The 24,837-nt window shown below is 44.8% G+C and overlaps 2 protein-coding genes across 6 annotated transcripts in view; one reads left to right on the top strand and one right to left on the bottom strand.

Annotated features, from left to right (window-relative positions):
- LOC110504735 (probable ubiquitin carboxyl-terminal hydrolase FAF-X) overlaps positions 1-11,207 on the top strand; it is a 72,817-nt gene extending 61,610 nt beyond the window's left edge. For 4 of the 5 annotated variants that reach the window (XM_036975173.1, XM_036975175.1, XM_036975174.1 and 1 more), the window contains 6 exons: positions 1,552-1,640; positions 1,906-2,062; positions 2,267-2,479; positions 5,029-5,142; positions 9,457-9,561; positions 9,694-11,207. In XM_036975173.1, the coding sequence (XP_036831068.1) occupies positions 1,552-1,640; positions 1,906-2,062; positions 2,267-2,479; positions 5,029-5,142; positions 9,457-9,561; positions 9,694-9,870 (855 nt within the window). In that variant the 3' untranslated portion in view covers positions 9,871-11,207. Of the gene's footprint in view, positions 1-1,551; positions 1,641-1,905; positions 2,063-2,266; positions 2,480-5,028; positions 5,184-5,228; positions 7,277-9,456; positions 9,562-9,693 lie in introns of those variants that run through there. The other variant, XM_036975177.1, reaches the window with a different exon arrangement.
- A 509-nt stretch (positions 11,208-11,716) lies between these two features.
- On the bottom strand, positions 11,717-14,437 carry LOC100136284 (60S ribosomal protein L8). Its single transcript, XM_021597965.2, has 5 exons — positions 14,258-14,437; positions 13,996-14,137; positions 13,044-13,262; positions 12,471-12,586; positions 11,717-11,911 (listed from the first exon to the last, which is right to left on the bottom strand). Exons 1-5 carry the CDS (start codon positions 14,393-14,395, stop codon positions 11,753-11,755), a joined length of 774 nt encoding a protein of 257 aa, XP_021453640.1. The 5' UTR covers positions 14,396-14,437; the 3' UTR covers positions 11,717-11,752.
- Between the last annotated feature and the right edge of the window lie 10,400 nt (positions 14,438-24,837).

Here is a 24,837-nt window from a genome sequence, read left to right on the forward strand (position 1 = left end):
TTTGCCAAGATAATCCATCCACCTGACAGGTGTGGCATATCAAGAAGTTGATTTAAACAGCATGATCATTACACAGGTGCACCTTGTGCGGGCGACAATAAAAGGCTACTTTAAAATGTGCAGTTTTGTCACACAATACAATGCAACAGATGTCTCAAGTTTTGAGGGAGCGTGCAATTGGCATACTGACTGAAGGAATGTCCACCAGAGCTGTTGCCAGAGATTGAGTGTTCGTTTCTCTACCATGTCACCTCCAATGTAATTTTAGAAAATTTGGCAGTACCTTCAACCGGCCACACAAACACAGACCACGTGTAATCACGCCAGCCCAGGACCTTCACATCCGGCTTCTTCACATACGGGATTGTCTGAGACCAGCTACCTGGACAGCTGATCAAACAGAATCATTTCTGCACAAACTGTCAAACTTCTCAGGGAAGCTCATCTGTGTGCTCGTCGTTCTCACCAGGGTCTTGACCTGACTGCAGTTCGGTGTCGTAACCAACTTCAGGCAAATGCTCACCTTTGATGGCCACGGGCACGCTGGAGAAGTGTGTTCTTCATGGATTAATCCTGGTTTCAACTGTACCAGGCAGATGGCATGGTATGATGTCATGTGGGCGAGTGGTTTGCTGATGTCAACAATGTGGACACAGTGCCCCATGGTGGAGTTATTGTATGGGCAGGCAAAGCTACAGACGAAGAACACAATTGCACTTTTATCGATGGCAATTGGAATACAAAGACACCCTGACAAGATATTTTTGGGTTGGAACCAAAACTCAAATTTGGACTCCAGACCTAAGGACAGATTTCCACCGGTCTAATGTCCAGTGCTCGTGTTTCTTGGCCCAAGCGAGTCTCTTCTTCTTATTGGTGTCCTTTAGTGGTGGTTTCTTTGCAACAATTCGACCATGAAGGCCTGATTCACGCAGTCTCTTCTGAACAGTTGATGTTGCCATGTGTCTGTTACTTGAACTCTGTGAAGCATTCATTTGGGATTACATTTCTGAGGCTGGTAACTCTAATGAACTTATCCTCTGCAGCAGAGGTAACGTTAACTCTAGGTCTTCCTTTACTGTGGCGGTCCTCATAAGAGCCAGTTTTATCACAGTGCTTGATGTTTTTTTTGCGACTGCACTTGAAGAAATTGATTGACCTTCATGTCTTAAAGTAATGATTGACTGTCGTTTCTCTTTGCTTATTTGAGCTGTTCTTGCCATAATGTGGGGCATCTTCTGTATATCACCCCTACCTTGTCATAACACAGCTTATTGGCTCAAAAACCCTGGAATGAGTAGGTGTGTCCAAACTTTTGACTAGTACTGTGTGTATATATAAACATACCCCCAGTAATCGTCAACGTACTCAATTGAGTTGCTATGGCAGGTAATAACCACCCTAGGCCCATATACCCCAGTGGGCAGCCAACATCACTAGAAAACACATCATCTCAGAAGCCATTGGTCTAGTCCTCTACCTCCCAAGTGGTGTTTTTCATATTTCTGTGTGTTAGATCTTATTGATAATGTGTGTTTTGTTATCCACCAGGTGGCGTACTCCTACACCTACGAGCTGAGGCCTTACCTGGACCTGCTGCTGCAGATCCTGCTCATCGAGGACTCCTGGCAGACACACAGGTAACGTCATACTCAGGACATTATCACGTCTTTGGTCTGGGAAAGATCACACACTGGATGCAGGGTTTTGTCCCAAACTAGTGCCAACACATCAGACTTGAAGTAACTTCTTCATGGTTCTTCAGACACACACTGTAGCCATCTAGGAATAGGAATATGGCCGGTTTCACTGGTTGGTGTTTCCTCTCTGGCTAATTTTCTATTTTGCGAGCCAACATCATCCCTGTTCTATCTGACCTCCCTCTCTCCCTGTGTATCTGTGTAGGATCCACAACGTGTTGAAGGGTATACCAGACGACAGGGACGGCCTGTTTGACACCATCCAGCGCTCCAAGAACCACTACCAGAAACGGGCCTACCAGTGTATCAAGTGCATGGTGGCCCTGTTCAGCAGCTGCTCTGTTGCCTACCAGATCCTACAGGTACAACAGAGACAACACTATGCACTAGACCACATGTCAAACTCAAGTCCAATCCGGCTCACGAGGCGATTTAAATCTGGCCCGCCGGTGGTTTGAGTATATATAAAAATGAATCTCCATTTCAGGATTCTTAATTGCAATGCAAGGAAAAAGTCATTCATAAGCACTCTTACAAATTGTGTCTCTGTCTCTCTTTGTCTGTAGAGTAACGGGGACCTGAAGCGTAAGTGGACCTGGGCGGTGGAGTGGCTGGGGGATGAGCTGGAGAGGAGACCCTACACAGGGAACCCTCAGTACACCTACAACAACTGGTCTCCACCCGTCCAGAGCAACGAGACCTCCAACGGGTACTTCCTGGAGCGCTCGCACTCTGCACGTATGACCCTGGCCAAGGCCTGCGAACTTTGCCCCGAGGAGGTAACACTCGCACCAAATGCGCGCGCACACACACAGGCACTATACGACACACACACATACAACCCAAAGGTAATATCTAACATGGATGCATGACTTAAATGGTGGTAGTTGAAGTAGTGATAGTCTCAGATAATGTATTTTGGGAAAGATGCACCATTCTGACCTTGGTGGTTTTTGCCTACAGAGTCAAGGTAATGTGGAAACAATGTAGAGGAAAAAGAAACGCACCCCTATTTAGGCGCTGGCTAGCGGAGTGGAAAACGTGAAAATAAAGGAGAGCCACACACTCTAGGAGCTCAGATGCAAAAATGTAATGTCCAACGTTTCGACAGGCAAGCTGTCTTCATCAGGGTATATGTGGAAACAAGGAACTTGCCTACAATACTAAACTCAGTAAAAAAAAGAAACGTCCTCTCACTGTCAACTGCGTTTTATTTTCAGCAAACTTAACATGTGTAAATATTTGTATGAACATAACAAGATTCAACAACAGACATAAACTGAACATGTGACTAACAGAAATTGAATAATGTGTCCCTGAACAAAGGGGGGGGGTCAAAAAGTAACAGTCAGTATCTGGTGTGGTCACCCGCTGCGTTAAGTCTCCTCTTCATGGACTGCATCAGATTTACCAGTTCTTGCTGTGAGATGTTACCCCACTCTTCCAACAAGGCACCTGCAAGTTCCCAGACATTTCTGGGGGGAATGGCCCTAGCCCTCACCCTCCGATCCAACAGGTCCCAGATGTGCTCAATGGAATTGAGATCCGGGCTTTTCGCTGGCCATGGCAGAACACTGACATTCCTGTCTTGCAGAAAATCACGCACAGAATGAGTAGTATGACTGGTGGCATTGTCATGCTGGAGGGTCATGTCAGGAAGGGTACCACATGAGGGAGGAGGATGTCTAACCTGTAAAGCACAGCGTTGAGATTGCCTGCAATGACAACAAGCTCAGTCTGACCCAGACCATGACGGACCCTCCACCTCCAAATCGATCCCGCTCCAGAGTACAGGCCTCGGTGTAACGCTCATTCCTTCGACGATAAACTTGAATCCAACCATCACCCCTGGTGAGACAAAACCGCGACTCGTCAGTGAAGAGCACTTTTTGCCAGTTCTGTCTTGTCCAGCGACGATGGGTTTGTGCCCATAGGCGGCTTTGTTGCCGGTGAGGACCTGCCTTACAACAGGCCTACAAGCCCTCAGTCCAGCCTCACTCAGCCTATTGCGGATTGCGCGTTCCAGGTGGAACTCGGGCAGTTGTTGTTGCCATCCTGTACCTGTTGCTCAGGTGTGATGTTCGGATGTACCGATCCTGTGCAGGTGTTTTTACACGTGGTCTGCCACTACGAGGACGATCAGCTATCCGTCCTGTCTCCCTGTAGCTCAGTCTTAGGCCTCTCACGGTACAGACATTGCAATTTATTGCCCTGGCCACATCAGCAGTCCTCATGCCTCCTTGCAGCATGCCTAAGGCACGTTCACGCAGATGAGCAGGGCATCTTTCTTTTTGTGTTTTTCAGAGTCAGTGGAAAGACCTCTTTAGTGTCCTACGTTTTCATAACTATGACCTTAATTGCCTAGCTGTCTTCACGACCATTCCACAAGTGCATGCTCATTAATTGTTGGGCATGGGAAACGGTGTATAAACCTTTTACAATGAAAATCTGAAGTTTTTTGGATTTCTACAAATGATCTTTGAAAGACTGGGTCCTGAAAAAGGGACGTTTCTTTTTTTTCATGAGTTTTAATGAATTTGATAAACAGTAGTGTCGGTTATATGGAATCTCATGCAGCAATACAAACTATACTATGTTATTCCTTATTTGTATTTATTTACCTTTATTTAACTAGGCAAGTCAGTTAAGAACAAATTCTTATTTTCAATGACGGCCTAGGAACAGTGGGTTAACTGCCTGCTCCTCTGGCATGTCAAGTTCTAGGTGTTAAGTGTTGTAGTCAAACTATCAAATATCCTGGAACTGAATGCTTTCAAAGCTCAAGTCCAGATTTTCAAGCCAACTCTAAAGTTCTTTTAGAAAGCTGTTATCTGCTGGAAAATGATATCTTAGTTATTTTTGATAATCTTCCGAATTTGTGTTTTTATTTTTCTAGGTAGGGGGGCTTTTCGAGTTTTTGCGAATGTTATTTCCAGCTTACACACCTCGTAGTGTATACAAACTTTAAGCTAACATGTTGATATGTATTATTATATAACTTTTTCCTCTAGATTCCTTTGTTTGTGTTCGTCTCCTTTTGCTGAAGCTCAGTGTACATTACAATGCTTAGCCTTATTAATCCTTACCATGAATGGCGATATGATATATGCTAATGTTACTTAAACAAAAAAAAACAGAAGAAATCCACCTGAAAACATAGTTTATTCCCATAGAGCGGCGCACAATTGGCCCAGCGTCGTCCTGGTTAGGGTTTGGCCAGTGTAGGCCGTCATTGTAAATAAGAATTTGTTCTTAATTGACTTGCCTAGTTAACTGTTGACACTTGTATATGTTATGCAATGATATCAATTATGCCATTTCAAACTAGTGTCACTTAACGAAGCCCGGTGAGGCCATGTCTGAAGAAGAAGCTGCCATGCGGAAATCGTCCTCGCCACAGCAGCTTTTGCCAGGGGACGGGACAGGACCACAGCAACACACTGTAAGCCCCTGGCACCCTCTTCCACTCTGTCCCCTCTCTAGGTGTTCCATACAGGGCTATGTTAGAGGTGTCTGTCCCCTCTCTAGGTGTTCCATACAGGGCGATGTTAGTGGTGTCTGTTCACTAGCACATTGACACAGGGAGAATAGCCTGGGCAGTAGAACCAACACACAGACAGTCAGTCTGGAGCATAGGAGCTGGACAATAACAGATAGCAGTGACAGGATGGTCATATGTCCGCTCGGCTGTTTGCGTTCTGCTCCCGTTCTGCTCCCTAAAGTGATTTTGTGATGACAGTTGGTGATTGGCGCAAATGTTTTACTCGTCATGGTCTTTGGGAATATAGCCCGCTGAAGACTCATCCTTTCTCTTTATTCAGTGACTGACAAAGCAGCCAACTCCAGGTTCCTACTTGGCAGCAGATATAGAGCTGAGGGGATTCTAGTATAGACAATTTAAGATCCCTTTGATGTTCCATAATATAGTCAACCCCACCAAAATCCAACATGTCAATATTAACGTTGCACCATTAACCCCACCAAAATTCCAACTGAACCGCATACCGCAAACATTTCCTCTTTCCAGTAGCCGTGTCCCATTGGTTACCTAAAGCAGCACTGACTTCCTGGCTTCCCTTTAGTTCAGTTGGTCCTTAACCTAACCCTGTTTATCCAATCAAAACTGTTTGTTCCACCCCCCTAAAGCAAACAAACTATGGTGACAGAACTGATCTGATGATGAAGTGCTAGTGTTATGTGTAGTGTACTTACTGGTGTGTTGAGACTAGGTCAGCCATTTAAATCGCATGTGTTCATAATATATTTCTAGTCAACAGGACGAGGTCACGTCTTGTTATTGATCGTTTTAATCGGAAACATCACCTTGAATAATTATAATTGTAACTACCCGTAAAACCAATTCTATATCTGGAGAGAAAGAACAGCTAGATGTCTTAGGACCACTACGTTATTTGACAATAGGCAGCACCTACTTTACCCACAGGTTATTGTAGGTTTACGATAGATTCATGATAACACAGCACTATCTCCTCCACTTAGAATAACACAACAAGCTGTCTTCTAGTTGGTCTGGTCACATGTTGTAATGTGTTCTAGATGTTGTCAGTCTCTGTCTTTATGAGCAGACCGACTCATACAGATACACGGCCAGTTGTCCCAGCACAAAGATGCCAGTCTAAAAAGGTAACGTTGGCATAACCATCATGGATTGAACACACAAAGTAGAAATCCCTCTGTTTTTCTCTGAACTGGATAAAAACTGCATTTCCATCTAGTATTAGCCCCAGCAAATTATCCCATATCAACCTTATAAGAACGTATATGCCCCAGCAAATTATCCCATATCAACCTTATAAGAAAGTATATGGCCCCGTCCCTTAGATGTTACACTATATACACAAAAGTATGTGGACACCCCTTTAAAATAGTGGAATTGGCTATTTCAGCCACACTCGTTGCTGACAGGTGTATACAATCGAACAAACAGCCATGCAACCTCTATAGACAATTATTGGCCAAAGAATGGTCTTACTGAAGAGCTCAGTGACTTTCAACGACATAGGATGGCACCTTTCCAACAAGTCAGTTCGTCAAATTTCTGCCCTGCTAGAGCTGCCCATGTTAATTTGTAAAGGCTGTTATTGTGAAGTGGAAACGTCTAGGAGCAATAACGGCTCAGCCGCGAAGTGGTAGGCCACACAAGCTCACTGAACGGGACTGCCGAGTGCTAAAGTGCGTAAAAAGCGTCTGTCCTCGGTTTCAACACTGACTACCAAGTTCCAAACTGCCTCTGGAAGCAACATCGGCACAAGAACTGTTCATCTGGAGCTTCATGAAATGGGTTTCCGTGGCCGAGCAGCTGCACACAAGCCTAAGATCACCATGCGCAATGCCAAGCGTCGGCTGGAGTGGTGTAAAGCTCGCCGCCATTGGCTTAAGCGTTGGCTGGAGTAGTGGAAACGCGTTCTCTGGAGTGATGAATCACTCTTCACCATCTAGTTTTGACGGATGCCAAACTAACACTACCTGCCCAAATGGCTGGTGCCTACTGTAAAGTTTGGTGGAGGAGGAATAATGGTCTGATGTTTTTCATGGTTTGGGATCCTGAGTTCCAGTGAAGGAAACTCAACACGACGCAATCGCAACCACACTGCCCTAACCCATCTGGACAAGAGGAATACCTATATGAGAATGATGTACATCAACTACAGCTCAGCATTTAACACCATAGTACCCTCCAAACTCGTCCAAACCCCACCCTGTGCAACTGGGTACTGGACTTCCTGACGGGCCGCCCCCAGGTGGTGAGGGTAGGTAACAACATCTCCACCCCGCTGATCCTCAACACTGGGGCCCCACAAGGGTGCGGTCTGAGTCCTCTCCTGTACTCCCTGTTCACCCACGACTGCGTGGCCATGCACGCCTCCAACTCAATCATCAAGTTTGCAGACAACACTACAGTGGTAGGCTTGATTACCAACAACGACGAGACGGCCTACAGGGAGGAGGTGAGGGCCCTCGGGAGTGGGGTGTCAGGAAAATAACCTCACACTCAACGTCAACAAAACAAAGGAGATGATCGTGGACGTCAGGAAACAGCAGAGGGAGCACCCCCCTATCCACATCGACGGGACAGTAGTGGAGAGGGTAGTAAGTTTTAAGTTCCTCTGCGTACACATCACGGACAAACTGAATTGGTCCACCCACACAGACAGCATCGTGAAGAAGGCGCAGCAGCACAGGAGGCTGAAGAAATCCAGCTTGTCATCAAAAGCACTCACAAACTTCTACAGATGCACGATCGAGAGCATCCTGTCGGGCTGTATCACCGCCTGGTACGGCAACTGCTCCGCCCACAACCGTAAGGCTCTCCAGAGGGTAGTGAGGTCGGCATAACGCATCACCGGAGGCAAAACTACCTGCCCTCCAGGACACCTACACCACCCGATGTCACAGGAAGGCCATAAAGATCATCAAGGACAACAATCACCCCGCTATCATCCAGAAGGCGAGGTCAGTACAGGTGCATCAAAGTAGGGACCAAGAGACTGAAAAACAGCTTCTATCTCAAGGCCAATAGACTGTTAAACAGCCACCACTAACATTGAGTGGCTGCTGCCAACATACTGACTCAACTCCAGCCACTTTAATATTGGAAAAATTGATGTAAAAAATGTATCACTGGCCACTTTAAACAATGCCACTTAATATAATATCTACATACCCTACAATACTGATCTCATATGTATATACACTGTACTCTATACCATCTACTGCATCTTGACATCTTTATGTAATACATGTATCACTAGCCACTTTAAACAATGCCACTTTATATAAATGTTTACATACCCTACATTACTCATCTCATATGTATATACTGTACTCTATACCATCTACTGCATCTTGCCTATGCCGTTCTGTACCATCACTCATTCATATATATTTATGTACATATTCTTTATCCCTTTACACTTGTGTGTATAAGGTAGTTGTGAAATTGTCAGGTTAGAGTACTCGTTGGTTATTAATGCATTGTCGGAACTAGAAGCACAAGCATTTCACTACACTCGCATTAACATCTGCAAACCGTGTGTATGTGACATAAAATGTGATTTGAACACTACAGCGTACAATGACATCCTAGATGATTCTGCACTTCCAACAGTTTGGGGAAGGCCTTTTTCTGTTTCAGCATGATCCCGTGCACAAAGCCAGGTCCATACAGAAATTGTTTTTCAATGTGGAAGAAATTGACTGGTTTTCACAGAGCCCTGACCTCAACCTCATCGAACACCTTTGGGATGAATTGGAACGCTGGCTGCGGGCCTAATCGCCCAACATCAGTACCCGACCTCACTAATGCTCTTCCCTGAGAGTGGAGGCTGTTCTAGCAGCAAAGGGGGGACCAACTCCATATTAATGCCCGTGATTTTGGAATGAGACGTTTGACGAGCAGGTGTCCATTGTCCATACTTTTGGTCATGTATTGTATATGGAAACATGATCTCAGTAGAGCATGTCCCCCACCATGCTGTGGAGAATAATACCCACTCACATAATAGTCTATTTTATATTTAACCCTCCCTCAGTTGATATTACAACATCCAAGGCCGTCACACTCCTACACAGCGTGTCACTCTCTTCCATCTCATTCAGTTAAAATAGGCTAATGTTCATATTAAGAGACATTGGTATGCTATTAGGCCAGTAGGTTTGAGTTGTGTATGAATGTTAGGTGGGGAAAAATGCATTGGGAATGAAAATGGTGCTAATCTTGGACTTCATTTCCCAGGAGCCCGATGACCAGGAAGCCTCTGAAGATCAGGACACCTCCCCTCCAGAGGACACCTCCCTCTACCCACACTCATCTCCTGGGACGACCACACAGTTTCAGCAGGTATACAGGCACTATACTGTGACTGTTTACTATCCCTGTAAACGGAGGCTTCTAAACAACATTTTGTCAGAAGTTCCATCGCACATCAGTAGTTCCACTAAACCTGATTTTTGTTTTCTCATTCCCCCGCAGAACAACCACGGACAGCCATACACAGGCCCCGCTGCCCAGCTCATGAACAACCCCCAGCACCCTGGCCCTGCCCCTTCTACCCCAGGCCCTGAGCCCGGCCCAAGAGCACAAGAGAACTGGGAGAGCACTGAGGAGGTCCCCTCCACCTCCACGGCCCCTACCTCGCCTAAGGAGTAACACCAGCACTCCCCTCTGCTGTACCTCCAGCCTCCTGCTCTCTTTCCTCTCCCCTCCAGGTGACTGACCAAGCTCCTGATCGGGACTCTCTCTCTCTTTGGGGTCTCCAGGGCAGGGCCAGGCTTCACAGCTCCTCTCCAGGCCCCCTCAATTCTCTCATGCTACTGTGCTGCCTGCCATGGGGGGGGGGGGGGGGCGCTCCCCTGGGTTCTGCATACTGGAGCCTGGGGCTGTCGACTGCAGAGGGGATTGTGTTGTAATGAACATAGAATACCCAGGCTTGACAATGCTGACACACTTGTCAACATGACGAAAAGGTGTACATAGTGTGTTTGTTTTGACTGTTAAAATGACCCCCCCCCGTCAGGTTTGCTGTTCGGAGAGAGATCTTGCGCGAAACAAAAATAACAAAAAAAAGCAACACTTAAGAGAAAAAACGTATTTTTGTTTTATCACCCTCAGCAGTGATATTCAGTCTGCCATCGGACGGTTACCGGTCATTCACCTTTAGGAGGACACATTGTTATTATTAGTAAGCTCCTTGGCAACCTCTTGACCGATGCCAAATCAACTGACGAGCTGGGGTTGGTTTTAGTGAGACATGGAATGGTTGGGTTAACTTTTACGGTGTTTTGGTTGATGTGAAAAAAATGGTGATGCAACATTGTTCTGGAACTCGTTGCCTTTTTATTTTTTTTGGTAATTCAGATCTTTTCGGAAGTTCTAGTTAATATGCTGTAATGTTTAGCATGGCTTCTCACCCGAATAGCATAGCTCAAGGGAAGATATGTGATAACATCTGTCCTTCAGCTAGAGGACAATTCCTTAAGGCTTTTATTTTCTCATCTTCCCCTTGTACATTGAGGGTGGTATTTTGAACCAACAGAAAGTGGTTTTTCAATTGCACATTATTGTAATCCAACTAAACATTCGCCGGTCCATTTTTGGTGGGATAGGGTGCTTAGTATTCATCTATAGGAATTTTGAGAAAGAAAAACACCATGTATGAAACCTGATTTCTCTGCCGTCTCTTTGGTAGAGACTAGTCAAACGCCGGGGCTCACCAGGCTGGTCCACTCTGGGGCCGCAGCGTCAGACTTCTCTCCTTGGAGAAGGGGCACACCGTATCGGCTGATTAGTCGTGTTGCAACATGGGCTAAGTAATTCTTTAGGATTTAAAAGGTATACATCAGTAAAACTATTTAATTGCTAACTTGAATGTGTGTATTTTGGGGATTTGTCTAAAATACCAAATATTCTGCCCACCATAATACTTTGCTCTTATTTTATAGAATTTATTTTGTATTTCACACAAAGAATAGAATTTGATTTATAAACATTTGTCCTTGTCTTATTTTTAAAGGTATCGAGTTCGGCACCGTTTTTGCCATGGTGTGTCGTTGAATTCTGGAGCTACAGTCGCAATGAACTTTCAATTAGGTTTTTTTTGTGCACAGAAATATAGAAGCATTGCGCCCTTAGCAAATAAAGAACATGGAATATTGTATTCATGTAACCGACTTGGTAAAAATGTCTATGTACATTTACTTTCTGGATTCTCATGTAGGCTACTGCTTGAAGGCAAATGATCATCCTGATTCCATGCTTTGCAGTAGGTCGCTAGTATATTTCCGTGATTCCCATTTAACTGTAGGTTTGCATATTCAGGCTCCCCTTCTGGCCATACAATAACATGTAACCAGCCAAATTGTTCAGGTGATGAGGCCCAACTTAATGTAAAAAAAAAAAAAGAAGCACAACACTGAAATATGCAGTCTGCTCCAACCCAAGTCCTCTAGGTTCCAACTCCACTGGAGCACTAACCTAACAAATGAGTCAACACAGGTTAGCTTCATTGGAACATATTTTATTGTCAAGACATCTAATTCTCCTTCTCCGAGACGGTCTTTGTTCCACGCAGTCTGCCTGTACGACGGGCAGCAATGAGACCGACCTTGCGACCAGCAGGTGCGTCCCTCCTGATAGTTGAGGGTTTTCCAATATGCTGGTGGTTACCACCACCGAAGGGATGCTCAACAGGCTAGAGGGGGGGAAAAGGGAAGAAAGTCAGCAACGATGTTCTAATAATGAATCCTACGCCCCAATATGAAAAATGTAAAACAGCATTTAAAAAGTAGTTGGGGCTTAGCCATGGTAAATCACAAGCCTCACTCAACTTTTTACCAAACCAGGTGTGGCAAATGCCGTTTTAAGTTAACGTCGGTGCTAAACGCTCTGCAGTTGTACATTGGGTTTGCTCATTTAGTAGCTAGTTATCTAGCTATGTGGTGAGAATTACCTAGATCAAGAGCATGGCTGTTTTTGTACATGCAGTTAACTGTAGTGTTGGCTGTTTGTCAATCTGCTCCTTAGCATTACAAACCTTCAGATTACAGAGGCAGTATTCAATAATCAGGATTGCACAAGGTCGGTATGACAACCTGGATACCACCCAAGCCTAGTAGGGCCATCTACAAACCTGAGGTACATCAGGTGCAGAGAAAGACACCATCTCTGGAAGACTGCTTGATGTAGAACTTCAAGATCCAAATCTAACCTTAAGTTTTCCATAAACATATGCAGAAGAAATGTCCACTTACGTTCATGGCCACACCACGGACACGTGGCCATGAGTTCCTCTTGGCCTTGTACTTGTGGTAGGCACGACCGGCCTTCAGGATGGGCTTGTCAATACGTCCACCTCCAGCAACCACACCTGATGACGAGAGGAGAGAACTATTACTCTGGTGGACAGGAGCACAGGATTACCTAACCAGCCATGTCACAACTGGAAGGACCCATATTCTGAATGGCAGTAAATGCTTTTTGGTTTTCCTGTCTAATCACGTCTATCAAAATACATGTGCACAGTGCAGCAGATTTCATCAAGATGGGGGTTAATTGGACCCTTATGAGCAAGTGGCAGTGTCCGAATATCTGTACTTTTCTAAAAAGGCATTTTGGGTAGCGAAGAAAGTTTGACATGAAAATTAAGTATACTTTAAATGCCAGGATGACCTACTCATTCCAGCTTTTCTAGTAGAATTCACTGCACTCTGAGACCAACACGTTTATTCTGGATGTACCAGAATGAGCCTAAGTATGCTGATATACTGTACAAAATGCATCCAGCTAACCAATATACGCAAAGCAAAACAATCTCACTTTCTTACCAACAACGGCTCTGTTTGCGGAGGCGATGACCTTCTTTGAGCCAGAGGGCAGCTTGACCCTGGACTTCTTGGTGTCTGGGTTGTGGGAGATGACCGTGGCGTAGTTCCCAGACGCCCTGGCCAGCTTGCCCCTGTCACCAGGCTTCTCCTCCAGACAGCAGATGATGGTTCCCTCAGGCATGGTGCCCACGGGCAAGACATTACCGATGTTCAGTTGAGCTGAGAGAGAATTGTTATAAGATAGTCATTCAGCAATAAATGTTGAATATTAAGACAAAAGTTGTTTTTTTTTTATGTTTGCAAATGATTTGTTTAAACATTCAATTTGGCCTTACTACAATTAACCTATTTACAATGAAAAAAATGTTTCTCTCCTATAGAAATAAGATCAGGACATTTTTATTTTAGGCTCTAAACTGGTACCAGGCTACCTTCAGACAAGATGTGACAGTCCTAGAGCATAACATACATTTGTGATTAACTTTAGAGGGGTCATATTAATATGTAGCCTAAACCGTCGGGACGCTACAGACAATAGTTGGCAAATAGGCAATACCAACTTCAGACAGGTCCCGTGACGCTTGTGGGGGTCGTAGTGGCCAAACCATTAAGATGCTACAGATGTTTTCAAGATCTCATGTTCTGACAAACACTGCTGTAGCACTGCCATCTCCAAGTGCAGATGCAAAATGCCATCATTGGCACATGCGGTCGATTGAGATGCAGCCCATCCAAAAAAACAAAGTTTTAAATTGTAAGGCCAATTAGATTTCTGAGGGGGCTTGGACATTGATGTTCGGGGGTTAAGGTGCCCAAGGGCAGGACATTACTGATGTTCAGCTAACCGGGGTATTGTTAAGGTATTCTAGATAGTTCTAAAAAATAGCCTAGATGAGGTGACAAACTAAGCAGACTACAGGTAATCAACCCCATGTCCAGTTCCATTCCTCACCTTTCTTGCCACAGTAGATGAACTGGCCGGTGTGGATGCCCTCTGCAGCAATAAACAGCTCCGTCCTCTTCTTGAATCGGTAGGGGTCACGGAAAGCCACCTTGGCCAGGGGAGCACCACGGCCTGGGTCATGGATGATATCCTGAGGGAGACAACGGTCAAGTCAGGTCCAAAGCAGATTGTTTTAAAAAGTTTTGTTTAAAAAGTTGTAAAAAACGGTATATTTCAGCAGCATAAAAAAATGCTATTGTGAGAGCATTACCTTCACAATTCCCTTGATGTAACCATGACGTTCAGCAAAGTCAATGTGTCGGAGTTTAGCAGCACCTTTTCTGTGCTTCACGTGGGCTTTGAACACAGAGCCAGCACCTTTTCTCTGTCCCCTGATAACACGGCCCATTGTGACTGGAAACAAAATTTGAGAATTCAGTTACAGCCCGGATCAAAGTTTACGGAGTTCAAGAGACAGACCCCGACTAAATTAAATAAAATCTTATTAGGCCCTGGTGTAGAGCTTACAGTGAAACACTTACTTACAAGCCTCTAACCAACAATGCAGTTTCAAAAAATACGAATAATTAATCAAATAGAGTAATTAAAAAACAGTAGTAAATTAACAATAGTGATACAGGGGGTACCGGTAGAGTAAATGTGAGGGGGCCGGTTAGTCGAGGTAATATGTACATGTAAGTAGAGTTAAAGGGACTATACATAGATAAGAGTAGCAGCGGTGTAAAAGGTGGAGGGCTACGTTCATAAATGCATGTGTAACACACAATTTCGCTAAATATACCTGCCATTGGCAGCTGACGTTTATCTATATACCCAACGTTACCTAGCTAGCTGCCTAACCAACCATGATATCAAGTAAGGATCCTTCCCTGCATTAAGGCGGAATTGTTAACTAACAAATTCATGTTAATGGACAATACTTGCATGTAGTTGTAAAGCTGTCAGCCAATTTACGTTAGGTAGCCGACATGCGGATTGTCTTAGCATGCCAACGCTAGCTAGCTTAACGTTACCCATTAATGTTCAGTGTCGACTCACTACACTATGCAACTAGAAACTAACCATGAAAATAAATAGATTTAAAAAAAAATACTAAAATATATACAGCGATGGCTCTACGCTCGTGGACATACGGAACGTCTGAACAAATAACAACCGGGTATAACAACCGGGTTACCGGCAGCTAGTGATTACCGCTTCACCAAGACGAAGGAGCCCATGTCACTGCGCACCCATATTCACACCACAATCATCTAAGATTTAAAACGCATTAAAAATCTAATTTTGTCGCTTCAATGATACGACTATAGTTAGCAGTGTCTATTATACGTTTTCTACGGTTTTTTTCGAGTGGATGATAGTATATTATACAAGATTCAACTCGGATTCGGTGAAGAGAATAAAATCAACATTCTCCTACCTAAACCCCGATGACGGAAAGAGGAAGTGTAAGGTTGAGCTAGACGATTTCTTCCGGTGAAATAGACCATGGGTCTGACGGGAACAGTAGGCACGTGATTTTTTTCTGCTGTAAATCTGATTGTCCAGCAGATGACAGCAAATCGTTAGCAGACATCCATTTGTGTTTTATAAAAGCTCCCCTACACCCACTGTCTTGTACAACTAAGCCTGTGGGGAGTCAAAATTCAGTCCCATTCAAAATCATATTCTCCCCCCCCACTCCCACACACACACACAGTGGTCACACAGAGCAGGGTGCATCCAGGAATGTCAGGTTCAGTGATGTCTCACTCACTATGAGGCCTTATAGTGTGTCTAGCATTGTGTTCCTCTGCTCAGACATTGCTGACGCATGCCAGATCTTACAACACCTGGATAGGTACTTGACGTGTCAGCTAACCACATCATGTGTTATAGCAATCTGGTGCCTGACTGCAGAGTCGATGGCGTGGCACGCAACCATTGGTTGATGCATGCAACAACTGAGCAAAGATACACGTCAAGAATTCCTTCTTTCCAACTCCCGCTACTTCTCTTCCTCCCTGTGGCTTGCTATTACATAAATCTTCCACAGCCAAGCTCTGCCATATAGCCAATTACCTCTGATTCACCTGATCTCTCCCATATATGCTCCACCTTGGCCAAACGACTGGGATTGTGGCCTACTGGGCAGGCTCACTGGCAGAGCTGTGTCTCAGTACTGTAAATGGCTTCCTTGATCCTTTCCTTCATCACTGAGCTAGATAGAAGGTAGGTAGGAACTGGAAGGAATAGGGGAGAAGCAAAGAGAGATCGCAATGAAGAGGCAGAGAGAGAGGTCTGCAGAGCGCATTTGACCATGTAAGCTACATAGGCTCTTGCCTTTTTTCCTCCTCTCCGTATCTGTACTGATCTGTAAGGGTACTATGGGGGAACCCACTAAAGGTACGATTAAACCTGTCAAACACTTACAGATCAGTATTGAACTGCAGATGAAGGATACAAGGAAAGGAGCCCTTTCAGGCTATTGATTGAGTTCACTGAGGTATCGTATAAGATTGAGATACAGCCAACGTGGCACAAGGTCTTGCTTCCTTTCCTTATTTCCTATCTTAATAAATGTTTACTACCTTATATTTTTTGCAATTATATTATTTACTTAACTACGATACGCACTTCACCTGAGCAAAAAGCAGATACGGTAGACTTATATTTCCACGCAAAAGGTTGCGGGTTGGCGGGACTGGCTGATGTCACTTCCAGAAACCGGAACCCTTATGGATGCTACGCTCAGATGCTGAATAGCCCACGTTTTGCAAGCATGGAGAGGCCAGAGATAGCCAGACTAGTAAATTGAGCTAAGGAACAGAATACCAAAGGAATACCATTGGGTATTGGAGAAAGGCCATCAGTGTGTATTGCGCAAACAATACAGCGGATGGCTCAGAAACCTGACGAAGGTGAGGGTGCAGATGTGGTAAAGACCTCGCCCCAATGGTCATGCAAAGGATGATTCTGGCTCAGTGGGAGTGGAGAAAGTGAAGGCCTGCCTTTTGAGTGACCCATATGTAGTCTCATTGTTAAATTGGTGAATGTAGATCGAAGTGGACTTGCGATTATTTTCTGAGATTCCCAGATGTGGGAAGTGTGCAGAAGGGCATGGGACAAAGGTGGAAAACCCTGTGTGTGTCAATTGTGGGGGTACCCATGTTGCCCGGTGAGAGAGAGACAGGTTAAGGTTGCCAGGGTCAGAGTAAAATAGAAGGTGTTGTATGCTGAGGCAGTGAAGAGAGCAGAGGATGATGGGTAGAGGGTGAGCAGTAGGCCTAGGCCAATACAGAGTGATACGAATTTGTGTTTCAGCAAGGTTGGCTTATTAGCATTCATTACCATGGTTGTCAACTGTTCCACAGAAATGGAAAGTAAATCACAGAAAATAGATGTTGTGGTGGCAGCTGCAGAGATGTACTTGGGTGTACAAAGTTTTACCAGAAGAGTTACAAGGTGTGTTGAACAAAAGCGTCCTGGGCCGTCAGCCTGGTGTAGGGTTAGTTAGGTTAATATAGTGGTATGGGTTAAGGTTAGTTTGTCACACCCTGATCTGTTTCACCTGTCCTTGTTATTGTCTCCACCCCCTCCAGATGTAGCTTGTTTTCCCCAGTGTATTTATCCCTGTGTTTCCTGTCTCTCTGTGCTAGTTCGTCTTGTATGTTTCCAAGTCAACCAGTGGTTTTTCCCCATTCGCCTGCCTTTGCTATTCTCCTTTTTCTAGTCCTCCCGGTTTTGACCTTGCCTGTTTCTGGACTCTGTACTCTGACCATTCTGCCAGCCTTGACCTCGAGCCTGTCTGTCACCCTGTTCCTCCTGGACTCTGAACTGGTTTTGACCTTGCCTGTTTCTGCACTCTGTACCTGCCTGCCTGACCATTCTGCCAGCCTTGACCTCGAGCCTGTCTGTCACTCTGTTCCTCCTGGACACTGAACTGGTTTTGACCTTGCCTGTTTCTGCACTCTGTACCTGCCTGCCTGACCATTCTGCCAGCCTTGACCTCGAGCCTGTCTGTCACCCTGTTCCTCCTGGACACTGAACTGGTTTTGACCTTGCCTGTTTCTGCACTCTGTACCTGCCTGCCTGACCATTCTGCCAGCCTTGACCTTGAGCCTGTCTGTCACTCTGTTCCTCCTGGACACTGAACTGGTTTTGACCTTGCCTGTTTCTGCACTCTGTACCTGCCTGCCTGACCATTCTGCCAGCCTTGACCTCGAGCCTGTCTGTCACTCTGTTCCTCCTGGACTCTGAACTGGTTTTGACCTTGCCTGTTTCTGGACTCTGTACTCTGACCATTCTGCCAGCCTTGACCTCGAGCCTGTCTGTCACTCTGTTCCTCCTGGACACTGAACTGGTTTTGACCTTGCCTGTTTCTGGACTCTGTACTCTGACCATTCTGCCAGCCTTGACCTCGAGCCTGTCTGTCACTCTGTTCCTCCTGGACACTGAACTGGTTTTGACCTTGCCTGTTTCTGCACTCTGTACCTGCCTGCCTGACCATTCTGCCAGCCTTGACCTCGAGCCTGTCTGTCCTCCTGGACTCTGAACTGGTTTTGACCTTTTGCCTGTCCACGACCATTCTCTTGCCTATTCCTTAAACTCCAACCATCTGCCTCTTGTGTCTGTATCTGGGTCTTGCCTTGTGTCATGATATAGTTAGGTTAATATAGTGGGTTGGTGTAGGGTTAGTTAGGTTAATATAGTGGTATGGTGTAGGGTTAGTTAGGTTAATATAGTGGGTTGGTGTAGGGTTAGTTAGGTTAATATAGTGGTATGGTGTAGGGTTAGTTAGGTTAATATAGTGGGTTGGTGTAGGGTTAGTTAGGTTAATATAGTGGTATGGTGTAGGGTTAGTTAGGTTAATATAGTGGGTTGGTGTAGGGTTAGTTAGGTCAATATAGTGGGTTGGTGTAGGGTTAGTTAGGTTAATATAGTGGGTTGGTGTAGGGTTAGTTAGGTTAATATAGTGGGTTGGTGTAGGGTTAGTTAGGTTAATATAGTGGTATGGTGTAGGGTTAGTTAGGTTAATATAGTGGGTTGGTGTAGGGTTAGTTAGGTTAATATAGTGGGTTGGTGTAGGGTTAGTTAGGTTAATATAGTGGGTTGGTGTAGGGTTAGTTAGGTTAATATAGTGGGTTGGTGTAGGGTTAGTTAGGTTAATATAGTGTTATGGTGTAGGGTTAGTTAGGTTAATATAGTGGGTTGGTGTAGGGTTAGTTAGGTTAATATAGTGGGTTGGTGTAGGGTTAGTTAGGTTAATATAGTGGGTTGGTGTAGGGTTAGTTAGGTTAATATAGTGGTATCATGTAGGGTTAGTTGGTGGTATGTAATAGTGGTATGGTGTAGGGTTAGTTAGGTTAATATAGTGGTATCATGTAGGGTTAGTTAGGTTAATATAGTGGTATGGAGTAGGATTAGTTAGGTTAATATAGTGGGTTGGTGTAGGGTTAGTTAGGTTAATATAGTGGGTTGGTGTAGGGTTAGTTAGGTTAATATAGTGTTATGGTGTAGGGTTAGTTAGGTTAATATAGTGGGTTGGTGTAGGGTTAGTTAGGTTAATATAGTGGGTTGGTGTAGGGTTAGTTAGGTTAATATAGTGGTATGGTGTAGGGTTAGTTAGGTTAATATAGTGGGTTGGTGTAGGGTTAGTTAGGTTAATATAGTGGTATGGTGTAGGGTTAGTTAGGTTAATATAGTGGTATCATGTAGGGTTAGTTAGGTTAATATAGTGGTATGGAGTAGGATTAGTTAGGTTAATATAGTGGGTTGGTGTAGGGTTAGTTAGGTTAATATAGTGGGTTGGTGTAGGGTTAGTTAGGTTAATATAGTGGTATCATGTAGGGTTAGTTGGTGGTATGTAATAGTGGGTTGGTGTAGGGTTAGTTAGGTTAATATAGTGTTATGGTGTAGGGTTAGTTAGGTCAATATAGTGGGTTGGTGTAGGGTTAGTTAGGTTAATATAGTGGTATGGTGTAGGGTTAGTTAGGTCAATATAGTGGTTGGTGTAGGGTTAGTTAGGTTAATATAGTGGTATGGTGTAGGGTTAGTTAGGTTAATATAGTGGGTTGGTGTAGGGTTAGTTAGGTTAATATAGTGGTATGGTGTAGGGTTAGTTAGGTTAATATAGTGGTATGGTGTAGGATTAGTTAGGTTAATATAGTGAGTTGGTGTAGGGTTAGTTAGGTTAATATAGTGGTATGGTGTAGGGTTAGTTAGGTCAATATAGTGGGTTGGTGTAGGGTTAGTTAGGTTAATATAGTGGTATGGTGTAGGGTTAGTTAGGTCAATATAGTGGTTGGTGTAGGGTTAGTTAGGTTAATATAGTGGTATGGTGTAGGGTTAGTTAGGTTAATATAGTGGGTTGGTGTAGGGTTAGTTAGGTTAATATAGTGGTATTTATTTTATTTATTTTTTATTTTATTTTACCTTTATTTAACCAGGCAAGTCAGTTAAGAACAAATTCTTATTTTCAATGACGGCCTGGGAACAGTGGGTTAACTGCCTGTTCAGGGGCAGAACGACAGATTTGTACCTTGTCAGCTCGGGGGTTTGAACTCGCAACCTTCCGGTTACTAGTCCAACGCTCTAACCACTAGGCTACCCTGCCGCCCATGGTGTAGGATTAGTTAGGTTAATATAGTGGGTTGGTGTAGGTTTAGTTAGGTTAATATAGTGGGTTGGTGTAGGGTTAGTTAGGTTAATATAGTGGGTTGGTGTAGGGTTAGTTAGGTTAATATAGTGGTATGGAGTAGGGTTAGTTAGGTTAATATAGTGGTATGGTGTAGGGTTAGTTAGGTTAATATAGTGGTATGGTGTAGGGTTAGTTAGGTTAATATAGTGGGTTGGTGTAGGGTTAGTTAGGTTAATATAGTGGGTTGGTGTAGGGTTAGTTAGGTTAATATAGTGGTATGGTGTAGGGTTAGTTAGGTTAATATAGTGGTATGGTGTAGGATTAGTTAGGTTAATATAGTGGGTTGGTGTAGGTTTAGTTAGGTTAATATAGTGGGTTGGTGTAGGGTTAGTTAGGTTAATATAGTGGGTTGGTGTAGGGTTAGTTAGGTTAATATAGTGGGTTGGTGTAGGGTTAGTTTGGTTAAAATTGTCACGAACCAGCTCGAAGTTCGTAACAAAAGGGAGATGACGTGGAGACAAGGAATAACAAAATCTATTTATTAAATCAAGTAAACTAAATATAATTAACAATGGTGTGTGTAATCAGTTGAGTAAGTGAGTTTTTGTATGCATAAATGTGATAATGCAGGGTGTTGAAAGGTGCCAAAGCACAAACAATAGGCCACAAAAATGCCACAACCAAAATCGATCAGTGTCTGCCTGGAGAGAGTCTACTCAATGAATGTAATAGTGGTATGGTGTAGGGTTAGTTGGTGGTATGTATTAGTGGTATGGTGTAGGGTTAGTTGGTGGTATGTATTAGTGGTATGTAATAGTGGTATGGTGTAGGGTTAGTTGGTGGTATGGTGTAGGGGTAGTTGGTGGTATGTATTAGTGGTATGGTGTAGGGTTAGTTGGTGGTATGTATTAGTGGTATGGTGTAGGGTTAGTTAGTGGTATGTAATAGTGGTATGGTGTAGGGTTAGTTGGTGGTATGGTGTAGGGTTAGTTGGTGGTATGTATTAGTGGTATGGTGTAGAGTTAGTTGGTGGTATGTATTAGTGGTATGGTGTAGGGGTAGTTGGTGGTATGGTGTAGGGTTAGTTGGTGGTATGTATTAGTGGTATGGTGTAGGGTTAGTTGGTGGTATGGTGTAGGGCTAGTTGGTGGTATGGTGTAGGGGTAGTTAGTGGTATGTAATAGTGGTATGGTGTAGGGTTAGTTGGTGGTATGGTGTAGGGGTAGTTGGTGGTATGTATTAGTGGTATGGTGTAGGGTTAGTTAGTGGTATGTAATAGTGGTATGGTGTAGGGGTAGTTGGTGGTATGGTGTAGGGGTAGTTGGTGGTATGGTGTAGGGTTAGTTGGTGGTATGCAATAGTGGTATGGTGTAGTGTTAGTTAGTGGTATGGTGTAGGGGTAGTTGGTGGTATGTATTAGTGGTATGGTGTAGGGTTAGTTGGTGGTATGTATTAGTGGTATGGTGTAGGGTTAGTTAGTGGTATGTAATAGTGGTATGGTGTAGGGTTAGTTGGTGGTATGGTGTAGGGTTAGTTGGTGGTATGTAATAGTGGTATGGTGTAGGGTTAGTTAGTGGTATGTAATAGTGGTATGGTGTAAGGTTAGTTGGTGGTATGTAATAGTGGTATGGTGTAGGGTTAGTTGGTGGTATGTAATAGTGGTATGGTGTAGGGTTAGTTGGTGGTATGTAATAGTGGTATGGTGTAGGGTTAGTTGGTGGTATGCAATAGTGGTATGGTGTAGGGTTAGTTGGTGATACGTAGTAGTGGTGTGGTGTAGGGTTAGTTGGTGATACGTAGTAGTGGTGTGGTGTAGGGTTAGCTGGTGATACGTAGTAGTGGTGTGGTTTAGGGTTAGCTGGTGGTACGTAGTAGTGGTGTGGTGTAGGGTTAGCTGGTGGTATGTAGTAGTGGTGTGGTGTAGGGTTAGCTGGTGATACATAGTAGTGGTGTGGTGTAGGGTTAGCTGGTGATACATAGTAGTGGTGTGGTGTCGTGTTAGCTGGTGATACGTAGTAGTGGTGTGGTGTAGGGTTTGCTGGTGGTACATAGTAGTGGTGTGGTGTAGGGTTAGCTGGTGGTATGTAGTAGTGGTGTGGTGTAGGGTTAGCTGGTGATACATAGTAGTGGTGGGGTGTGGTGTAGGGTTAGCTGGTGATACGTAGTAGTGGTGTGATGTAGGGTTAGCTGGTGATACGTAGTAGTGGTGTGGTGTAGGGTTAGCTGGTGATGCATAGTAGTGGTGTGGTGTAGGGTTAGCTGGTGATACGTAGTAGTGGTGTGGTGTCGGGTTAGCTGGTGATACATAGTAGTGGTGTGGTGTCGGGTTAGCTGGTGGTATGTAGTAGTGGTGTGGTGTAGGGTTAGCTGGTGATACATAGTAGTGGTGGGGTGTGGTGTAGGGTTAGCTGGTGATACGTAGTAGTGGTGTGGTGTAGGGTTAGTTGGTGATATGTGGTAGTGGTGTGGTGTAGGGTTAGTTGGTGATATGTGGTAGTGGTGTGGTGTAGGGTTAGCTGGTGATACGTGGTAGTGGTGTGTTGTAGGGTTAGCTGGTGGTACGTAGTAGTGGTGTAGGGTTAGCTGGTGGTATGTAGTAGTGGTGTGGTGTAGGGTTAGCTGGTGGTGCGTAGTAGTGGTGTGGTGTAGGGTTAGCTGGTGATGCGTAGTAGTGGTGTGGTGTAGGGTTAGCTGGTGATACGTAGTAGTGGTGTAGGGTTAGCTGGTGGTACGTAGTAGTGGTGTGGTGTAGGTTTAGCTGGTGGTACGTAGTAGTGGTGTGGTGTAGGGTTAGCTGGTGGTGCGTAGTAGTGGTGTGGTGTAGGGTTTACTGGTGGTGCGTAGTAGTGGTGTGGTGTAGGGTTAGCTGGTGATACGTAGTAGTGGTGTGGTGTAGGGTTAGCTGGTGATACATAGTAGTGGTGGGGTGTGGTGTAGGGTTAGCTGGTGATACGTAGTAGTGGTGTGATGTAGGGTTAGCTGGTGATACGTAGTAGTGGTGTGGTGTAGGGTTAGCTGGTGATGCATAGTAGTGGTGTGGTGTAGGGTTAGCTGGTGATACGTAGTAGTGGTGTGGTGTCGGGTTAGCTGGTGATACATAGTAGTGGTGTGGTGTCGGGTTAGCTGGTGGTATGTAGTAGTGGTGTGGTGTAGGGTTAGCTGGTGATACATAGTAGTGGTGGGGTGTGGTGTAGGGTTAGCTGGTGATACGTAGTAGTGGTGTGGTGTAGGGTTAGTTGGTGATATGTGGTAGTGGTGTGGTGTAGGGTTAGTTGGTGATATGTGGTAGTGGTGTGGTGTAGGGTTAGCTGGTGATACGTGGTAGTGGTGTGTTGTAGGGTTAGCTGGTGGTACGTAGTAGTGGTGTAGGGTTAGCTGGTGGTATGTAGTAGTGGTGTGGTGTAGGGTTAGCTGGTGGTGCGTAGTAGTGGTGTGGTGTAGGGTTAGCTGGTGATGCGTAGTAGTGGTGTGGTGTAGGGTTAGCTGGTGATACGTAGTAGTGGTGTAGGGTTAGCTGGTGGTACGTAGTAGTGGTGTGGTGTAGGTTTAGCTGGTGGTACGTAGTAGTGGTGTGGTGTAGGGTTAGCTGGTGGTGCGTAGTAGTGGTGTGGTGTAGGGTTTACTGGTGGTGCGTAGTAGTGGTGTGGTGTAGGGTTAGCTGGTGATACGTAGTAGTGGTGTGGTGTAGGGTTAGCTGGTGATACGTAGTAGTGGTGTGGTGTAGGGTTAGCTGGTGATACCTAGTAGTGGTGTGGTGTAGGGTTAGCTGGTGATACGTAGTAGTGGTGTGGTGTAGGGTTAGCTGGTGATACCTAGTAGTGGTGTGGTGTAGGGTTAGCTGGTGATACGTAGTAGTGGTGTGGTGTAGGGTTAGCTGGTGATACCTAGTAGTGGTGTGGTGTAGGATTAGCTGGTGATACGTAGTAGTGGTGTGGTGTAGGGTTAGCTGGTGATACGTAGTAGTGGTGTGGTGTAGGGTTAGCTGGTGATACGTAGTAGTGGTGTGGTGTAGGGTTAGCTGGTGATACCTAGTAGTGGTGTGGTGTAGGGTTAGCTGGTGATACCTAGTAGTGGTGTGGTGTAGGGTTAGCTGGTGATACGTAGTAGTGGTGTGGTGTAGGGTTAGCTGGTGATACGTAGTAGTGGTGTGGTGTAGGGTTAGCTGGTGATACCTAGTAGTGGTGTGGTGTAGGGTTAGCTGGTGATACCTA

This window comes from Oncorhynchus mykiss, chromosome 3 (genome assembly GCF_013265735.2).
Source record: "Oncorhynchus mykiss isolate Arlee chromosome 3, USDA_OmykA_1.1, whole genome shotgun sequence".
NCBI classification, from domain to species: Eukaryota; Metazoa; Chordata; class Actinopteri; order Salmoniformes; family Salmonidae; genus Oncorhynchus; species Oncorhynchus mykiss.

Bases quoted from the DNA above. Each gene is read 5' to 3' on its own strand.
- LOC100136284 (XM_021597965.2), bottom strand. From the start codon at position 14,395: ATGGGCCGTGTTATCAGGGGACAGAGAAAAGGTGCTGGCTCTGTGTTC. The intron at 13,263-13,995 runs GTGAGGAATGGA...ATTCTCTCTCAG, and splicing joins CATCTACTGTGGCAAGAAAG to CTCAACTGAACATCGGTAAT. The intron at 12,587-13,043 runs GTAAGAAAGTGA...TCTCGTCATCAG, and splicing joins CGCAAACAGAGCCGTTGTTG to GTGTGGTTGCTGGAGGTGGA.